This window comes from Lactuca sativa, chromosome 9 (genome assembly GCF_002870075.4).
Source record: "Lactuca sativa cultivar Salinas chromosome 9, Lsat_Salinas_v11, whole genome shotgun sequence".
NCBI lineage: Eukaryota > Viridiplantae > Streptophyta > Magnoliopsida > Asterales > Asteraceae > Lactuca > Lactuca sativa.
Window position 1 is genome coordinate 4,536,010 of NC_056631.2, and position 9,201 is coordinate 4,545,210.

Below are 9,201 nucleotides of genomic sequence, written 5' to 3' on the forward strand. Positions count from 1 at the left end.
GAATTCGAGAAACCATATGGACCATTTATGTAAATTTGTCCTAAAGTTAATAACAATAATTTCCTTGGCTGACATTGTAACTTGAGGATTGCCCTTAATTAGGAACGAAATCAATATGTTCTTGTAAACATGTTCCCCAGGAGCTGGAAAGTAGAGCACCTAGAGCTGAGAGAAATATGTATGACAAGCATATCAAAGACTGTATGATATAATATCATGCCTAATGTTAGCAACCATGAATGACACCATATCTTCAAACTGTCATGACAACAACAAAATATGGAGGAAATGTTCCAAATCATATTAGACAAGAAATATGTGAAAACACTCGGTTTAGGGTTTAAATGGCAATCATGTTTAAGTTGATAACCGAACACAAAACTTAAAGAAGAGTAGTTGTAGTATTTGTGTTAGATTTGGTATGTAAAATCTTAAGAGCATCAAAAAAACTAGTACATCATTGTTACTAGATTCGTGTATCAGCAGTTACCCATCAAATGGAAATGGATACGGATGATTAATGAATGTAGAGTTTTAAGGACATTCAAATTGACTGTTAAGCTGGTGACAGATGAGCTTTGGAACTAACCAAGTGCAAGTTGGCCATCTTTATCTTTTCTAAAGAATCTATACTAATAAAAGAGTAGCTCTTTTGACATGTGTCATCATATTAGACATTTTAATTAATGTGTTGCCACTTGTCAATCTATTAGTTTTTCATTTTAAATTTATTAGACCTCCTCATTAATGTGATTCTATTTTAAATTTTAAATTTTAAATTATTGTTTTCATTAATTCACAAATAAAAAATATCTAATATATTAAAAGTTAATTTTATATATTTATTTGAATCAATGATTATAATTTCACATAACTAATAAAAAATATCTCTTAAATTAATAATTTATTTAAAATAACTTATTAATAATTTTAAGTTTTTACTATAAAAGTTTGATTAATTCTATAATTGTGGTTCCTACGGGTTATAAGCTAGTAATATTTTATAAGATCATATGATACCGCAGGTTTTCAAGGCTAAGTTATTAAATTTTTTTAATTCCCAAGGCCCAAGGGGTTGTGTTTATGTGGGATTGTGGGTGGCGTCGTAACTAAAAAATTATACTTCATGTATACTATAATATGATATATTTAAAAATATTTATTACTAGCCGCTGATTGGATGAAAAAATGAGGAGTTAGATAAGTTTAAATTAGGAAGAAATTGCATAAATAGGCTAAAAAACAGGAAGAGTAACCAAAAATATAGTATTCCCTCTCTTGATTTCATTTCATCTCATCGTGGTGTACCAACCGAGTTCATAGCACAAAAATTAAACAGCAAACAGAAGTTTTTTTAAACATATCATATTATTGAATAAGAACATAGCAATGAAAGCAATAATCCAAAATACCGAATACGAGAAGAGAACATAACATACATACGCGTATGCTTGCTTGATTTAATAGGCAGAGTATCTATCAGCAGCACCCGACCAGATCTTCTTGTAAGCAGAAATGAAAGAAGGAATGAGAGCCACAAGTGCAAGGGAAAGATGCTCCGAGCTGCTTGTCTTGACCGTGATCTGACCGCTCATCTTATTGTTGATTCCGGCCCGCACCGCCACTTTTGAATTCCGGCCAGCAGAGAATTGAGCCAAACTGTTGAATCCCAACGCCAAATCCCCTCTCCATTTTATGATTGAAAGCCCGAATGTTGACTGCACCTGACCAATCGGGTAATCCAGCTCCCGCCGTTGTACCTCGATGTTCGCCCCATAAGCGGAATCCGTCTGGAACCGAACCGTCCCCGCGCTTCCGATCACCGAATACTGCTTTCCAAACGCCATCTGGTCCTCCACTTTGAATCCGGTCACCACGTTTTCACCAAGAAACGTGACCGACATTCCAGCAGCTGTCTTGTTTCTTTTCAGATTTTTGAATTTGGTTTCCCCCCGCACGATGTATGCGAGTTGTTTCCCGATCGGTTGGATGTCGAATCCAGCCATAGTCGACCCGTTCTCCCCATGCTTGGCGGAAACCGATGAATCCATGTTGATGCTGAAGTCTTTCTTGTCTTTAGTGACTTGGACGGAAACGGAAGCCGGAAAGCGATTGATGATTGCCAGAGTTTGTTCCAGGTTGACTCCATCGTACCCGCAATCATGATCCCAACCATGGGTGTCAAGCACCGGTCGCGCCAGGAATTGGGAAGTCGGCTCCAGGAATCGGAATCGGTACGCCGGATTATCGCTGTCGAAAGACGGCGGTAGTGCCATGTCCGGTAACGGAACCGCCACCGGTGCCGGCGCATCTCCTTCGCCTTCTTCCTCCTGAAAACCTTGATCGGTCACACCGTCTTTACCTCTCCTTTTCATTTCCTTCATTCTTTTCAATTCCTCTTTCCATTGCTTCTTCTGTAAAAGCTTGACTCGGTAATCGTACTCATCAAAGTAAGCTTTCTTCTGTTCTTTGCTAAGCTTTGCAAGTTGGGTCTTCTTCAACGGTTTGAAAGGCGGGAGCTGATCGTATTCATCTTCATCTTCTTCATTTTCCGATTCCGACAGATCCGCCAGGTCAACATCGGAATCACCACCATCACCGCCCTGCTCCGACGACAGCTTAGGGTGCGCACGGGACTGCAACATTGAGGACAACATGTACGGGAGTGGCGGTGACCGGACACGGAAACCGAAAAGCTTGCGGTTGTCATAAGGATCTTGCGGTTTCGATAGCGCATTTGCTTCTGCTAAAATCTTCATGGAGTAACAAAGCATAAGAAGCTGCGGCCTCCAAGTTTGGCCATTCGGAAGCACCTTCTGACCTTCACGGTTCTTCCGACACGACTGATGGTTTTCAACTAAAGAAACCGGGTTCATCAAGCTCGGGCTCATCATCCGCAAATCACCAACCGCATGCCCGATTGCTTGTTGGACAACATGCGATCTTTGAGTGACAAACATTTCATAACTCAATGGGATTCCATTAGAACCTTCCGGAGGCGCGGAAGCAGCATGTGTGAAAGTGACTATGGCACTTCGCCAGATGGCGGGACCCAGGGAATTCGTAATGTTTTTCAGTAATGGAATGTCGTTATGGTCTCTGGTTTGGGCGTCTAGACGATCGACATAAAGAACGATATCCGCAGGGTTTTTCTTTGTGAACCTTTTTGCTGATGAGAGTACACTTCTGTTAAAACCCTGATCCATCACAGAGGATCGAAGCCCGGGTGTATCAAAAACACGAACCGCAACTCCACCTACCATACCGCGTATCTCCTTCACTGAATCAGTCGCAGGTTGAAAAGCACTGATTCCGGTCTTGTCTTCCCCGAAAATGGAATTGATGGTGGCACTTTTTCCAACCCCGGCTTTACCGATTACCAGGATGTTGACCGAAAAGTCAAGATCATCGTTCCCTTCAGCTTCAAGCTCCATGGCCTTTCTTTTAGCGGCATCAAGGCTAAAAGATTGACCGGTTTGTCTCCCTGCGATTAGAGCTAGCCTGTAAAGAACCTGTGCTGCTACAGACTCATCTGGAGAAAGGCCTAACCTCTGCACAAGCCTCAAAAACTTCACCCTGATGGACTGTATCTTCTCCAGCTTTTTCCTTTCTTCTTCACTCAAGTTGCTTTCGGTTTCACTGACACTCATGATACTTGAAGGGTTGTTGAAAAGACTGGAGCGTGTTGGTGTTGGTCTAGTGGCGGCTCTCATGGGCTGGAGTGAGGGGCCCAGTCCAGCAGGGCGTTCGACTGTGAAAAGTCTAGAACCATCTTGTGAAGAAAACGTGATGTTGCCACCTTCTGAGCTACCATCAGCTGCTGCTTTTAGAAGTGCAGCTAATGCAGCTGAATCAAACAGCTCTTTCCCGTCTTCTTCTTCTTCTTCATCATCATCTTCATCAGAATCTGTGACAATCTGACCATCAACCATCTGGGAACGATCTTGAGAACTCTCCCCACCTTCACCTGATCCTCCTTCCAACTCCTCCATGAACTGCTTTGCAGCTTCTGAACTTCCAAAGATCACACCATCAGTATCTTCATCTGAAGGGGAAGCATCCATGTAGCCTTCTTCATTATCATCATCCTTTTCAGCAGAATCCTCTACAACAAATTTGTCTGCTGGACCGTTTTCTAGACCACTATCAGCATCAATGTCGATATGTTTTGCCTTGGCATCTGCATCATCGGGTAAATCTTTGCCCAAAACTTCTGTTCCCTGAGCTATCTCATCAGGAACAGCTTTGTCCAATACTTCTGTTGCCTGAGCTGCATCATCGGGGGTATCTTTGTCCAAACTTTCTGTTTCCTGAACTGTATCACCATCCAAACCAACTATCGACACATCTTCTACATCATCTAAAGCAGTCATCACCACTGAACCATTTTCTTTACCCTCATAATCAACTTCTTTCTCTACTTCCGCCTCTGGGTTCTTTTCATTCTTCTCTGCATCATCATCAACAGAATCTTCCACCACCAAAGGTGAAAATTTGCCATCGGTCACTTCAACAACCTCCTTATCCACAACTTCTTCTAAAACACGGTCTATCTTCTCAGACGAAAAACCAGACTCTTCAGCCACAACACCACCATCTTCTTCTGTCTTGCTAACCACTGCCACTCCAGGCACTCCCGCCACTGGCAAATCAACATCTATGGCTTCCACCACAGAATCACCTTCAGAAGTGATATTCACATCATTTGCACCAACAGATTCTAAATCAGGTTCTTCAACAACAGAACTAGTGTCATCGGGTCCACCAACTAGCAGCACCTCCTCATCCTCATCATCATCATCGTCCTCAACATCTTCCATATTAGAAACCACAGCCACACCTGGTACAGGCGCATCAACTTTTATTTCTTCCACAACAGAATCCCCTTCTGTGGTAAGCTTCACACCATTGGCTACAACCACCTCCTTTTCTCCTTCTTTAGGACTATCAGGTTTCACTTCATCCCTATTCACAACCTTTGATACAGTTTCATCAACTACATCTCCCTTACTTTCAATCACCTTATCTCCTTCAATCCCTTCCACAACCTCCTCTTTCACCACTTCACTCGAATTCAAATTCTCATCCGATTCAAGCTTCTCGTCTGCTCTCTTATCCACCAAACCTAAATTACCCTTTTCGGCATCATCAACAACCTCATCACTCACGGTCGCTAAATCAACCTTCGGCAAAAGAACTTCAAAAGCCTCGGAAAACTTCTCACCGTTATCCCCACCTTCGTCTACATTTAGTATGGCTTTTGAATTCTCATCTAAGTTTGTCTCAAAAGCCTCCTCCTCACCACTTGCAAAACCCTCGTTCTCGTCATCGGAACTAGCATTCAGACTACTAGTTTTATTATTATCAAGTTTGTTAACGGATTTCAAACCATTCGTTTCGTTAACAGAATCGATTTTATCGGAAGAAACAGAAGAAAAACCTGAGAGAGACGTATCTTCCTTCGAGTCCATGGATTCTGAACTTCACCAACACTCGTGCTACGTGAAACCAATACAAGAAACAATTGGGTAACTAGGGTTTATGATAGTGTACGAAATTGGGGATAAGGATTTAGATAAAGAGAGAGGTGATAAGGTTCTCGTAGAGAACGATAGAAAGAGGGATGAAATCCTTCGCAGCCGCTACACAGAAGTAGTTGCTTGGGGGGATGGGGCTTTTTTTTCTGGGCTTCCGCCGGGAGTGAAATGACGAAAATCACCCTTGGATAGCACGTGACTACGAGGGATATTTTACGGTTGAGGACAACATTTTCTCATTTATAACTAACTGTGGTTTAAAAAAAATCATTTAATTTAGGCTCACATCACATCTTGTTTATTTTTTGAACTTTTATTTTCGAGTTTTTTTTTTGGTTTTTATGTTTCATAAGTCAAAAACTACCTTGTTAACTTTTAAAAAGTTGTTTAACATGTTTTATGAGCTTTTTTACAAACTTCCTAAATATATCCTTAAATACTTATAAAAAAAATTATTTGATAAAATATCCTTTTATATAATTTTATATCTTTTAGTTAGCTTTTACCAAATACTTTTTTATCGGCTAGTTTATCAGCCAGTAGCTAACATTTTAACTTAGTTAGCGCGTCAAACGCAACCTTAATAAGTGGAATCTGAAAAATGAAAAGAAAAATACTTGATTTTCACAAATTGCAATTATACATATTCTCTCAAATATAGCTTTTTACAAAACTTTAAGTTCAAAAATTATTTATAATTTTCAAATTTTGCTGAACATATTAGAAGTTGCAACAAATTTGGTTGGTGCTCTTTGCATTTCATCTTTTCCGTTGGTTATTTTGTCCTTAGATAAAATAAAATAAAAATAAATAAATAAAAAAAGATTATGATGTTTATTTGACATGTAATTTGATGACTACTTTTTATTTTATACTATTTAATATGATATCTTTCTATTTTAGGTTAACATATTTAAAACTTCACAAACAAATGGCAGTACTGTTAGTATTTTATTATGACTGCAAATAAAATATATGTACAACTTATATTAAAACAATTATATGTAATTATTTTGAAATTTTCTTATTTTCATTTCTCCCTTTGGTCCAAACAATGCATTTCCCACCTAAAAGCCAACTTTGTTCCATGACAAACTTGTTTGTAACAATAAATGTGGGACGGCGCAATATATATATATATATATATATATATATATATATATATATATATATATATATATATATATATATATATATATATATATATATATATATGTTCAGGTTCATTTGAGACCATTCTAATTTTGTGAGACCGTTAGACCAAATCTAAAAATAATTTTAAAATGCAAAATAAATTGAAAAATTCAAAAAAAAATTTTTTAAATATTATTTTCGGAACTTGAATTAACTAAAAAAAATAAAAATAAAATTCCGTTTTTTTTGAAAAATACGTGAAATATTCTAATAAAATATTACACTGACATTATCTAAAAAATAATTTTAAAATGCAAAATAAATGGAAAAATCTAAAAATTCTTTTTTTAAATATTATTTTCGAAACTTGAATTAACTAAAAAAAATATAAAAAAAATATAAAAAAATCCGTTTTTTTTAAAATACGTGCAATATTCTAATAGAATATTACACTGTACATATTCTAAAAAATAATTTTAAAATGCAAAATAAATGGAAAAATTCAAAAATTCTTTTTTTAAATATTATTTTGGAACTTGAATTAACTAAAATAAAATAAAAAAATGTGTATCACGGTCTCACAAAATTAAGCCGTCTCACATGAACCTAACCTTATATATATATATATATATATATATATATATATATATATATATATATATATATATATATATATATATATATATATATAAGGGATGACGTTCAATAGAAACCATAATTAACCAAAAAACCAATCTTTTTTCCAACTTTTAGAACTTATTTTTTATCAAAAAAAAGACTAAAAATTTAAAAAGTCATAAGTTTTTATCCTTTTTCCAATGATATCAAATTCGATTTTTTGTTTAAGTCAAATACACAATGTGAAATTTTGAAAATTCACAATGTGAATCCAGATTCACACGGTGAATCCGAAAAATATTTTTCATTTTCACAATGTTAATATATGAATTTATATATTTTTAGATTTTTTTTTTTTGATAAAGAAGCTCTAGAAACAGAAAAAAAAGACTTGGTTCCTTGAATAACCAATAATTATGGTTCTCTGTTTAACTTTTTCATATATATATATATATATATATATATATATATATATATGTTTAGGTTCTACGGAAAACAAAAAACCCGAAAAATCATAAAATGCATAAAAAAAATACTTAGATATCACAATACTTTTTTTTATTTTTTTATGAAAAAATCGCAGGTTTGTAAATAAATTGGCTGACTTTTTTTTTTGAAAAAAAAATATATTTTTTTTTAAATTGTTTTTTTATTTTTTTCAACGAATTTATTAAAGAACCTGTGTTTTTTTATAAAAAAATTTGTAATCTCTAAGTATTTTTTTATGCATTTTTATGATTTTTAGGTTTTTTTTGTTTTCCAAATAACCCTTCCCTATATATATATATATATATATATATATATATATATATATATATATATATATATATATATATATATATATATATATATATATATAAAGAAGAGGGTTCCATTGAGATTTTTTTTAAAAATAGAGATCTTAAGCCATATTTTTCATTTGTCTTTTTACCATATAATAGAGACTGAATAATGTCTAATCATAAATGATTATATGGCGAAAATTTATAATCATATATGATTATATATGTTTATACATATAAGGTGAGGACTTAAAAATGGTAAGAAATGTGAGGACAATTATACGTTGTCCACTTCGTTAAAGGCACAAATGTCAAACCATGGAAGTAATACAGACTCAAAGATTTAATCATGTGAGACGAACGTCTATGGAACGTCATATATACACACACACACACACTAGCAATTGGTCCGCGCAAAGCGGCGGCAAAAGATTAGTTTGTTATTAGAGAACATATTCCAAAAAAACAGTTACCACATTGGTCAATCGAATATGGAAAATTTTAAACTTTCGCGTTTTATTGGACATGCGTTCTAAGTCTATTGATTGTCTTTGTGTTTGTTCAGTATGTATTTTCTTACATTGGATTCGTTATACCAAAAACAGATAATATACAACTACATTTTCATCTGGTATGATACCAGGAAAAGTGTCATCGGTGAATATCTTTTTTCGGAGACATTTCACATTCCAAAAAACATGTGGTGAATATTTTTAATAAAATATGTTGAATATTAATTGGGTAGGTTGGTTTTAACATGCTATTCTATCTCTTTGTTGATTTTGTAGCTTTTGGGTAGATTCTTTCTACAATTGTTCTAACAATAATCTCTTTTGTCTTTCAAGAAAAAACATGTGGCGAACAAAAAAAAAATTAGTGGTCACTTTGCTTTTCGATTAATATATTTATCGATTTTGCATTTGTTGTATGTGTGTTTTTATATATTAACCGGTTTTGCATTTGTTGTATGTGTTTGGTTTGCTTTTGGATTGATTTAGAAATTATCAAAGATCACCTATAGTCGTTCGTTTACCCGCGCAAAGCAGCAGTGACAATATCAAACCATTACATGTTAACCATAAGACCACCTAATAACTGTAAAATTGCTCCTCATATGAAAGAGATTATAA

The 9,201-nt window shown here is 35.0% G+C and overlaps 1 protein-coding gene across 1 annotated transcript; it reads right to left on the reverse strand.

Annotated features, from left to right (window-relative positions):
- Positions 1 to 1,252: 1,252 nt before the first annotated feature.
- On the reverse strand, positions 1,253 to 5,664 carry LOC111920528 (translocase of chloroplast 159, chloroplastic). Its single transcript, XM_023916114.3, has one exon. The coding sequence runs from the start codon at positions 5,469 to 5,471 to the stop codon at positions 1,461 to 1,463; it is 4,011 nt and encodes a 1,336-aa protein (XP_023771882.1). The 5' UTR covers positions 5,472 to 5,664; the 3' UTR covers positions 1,253 to 1,460.
- Positions 5,665 to 9,201: the final 3,537 nt, after the last annotated feature.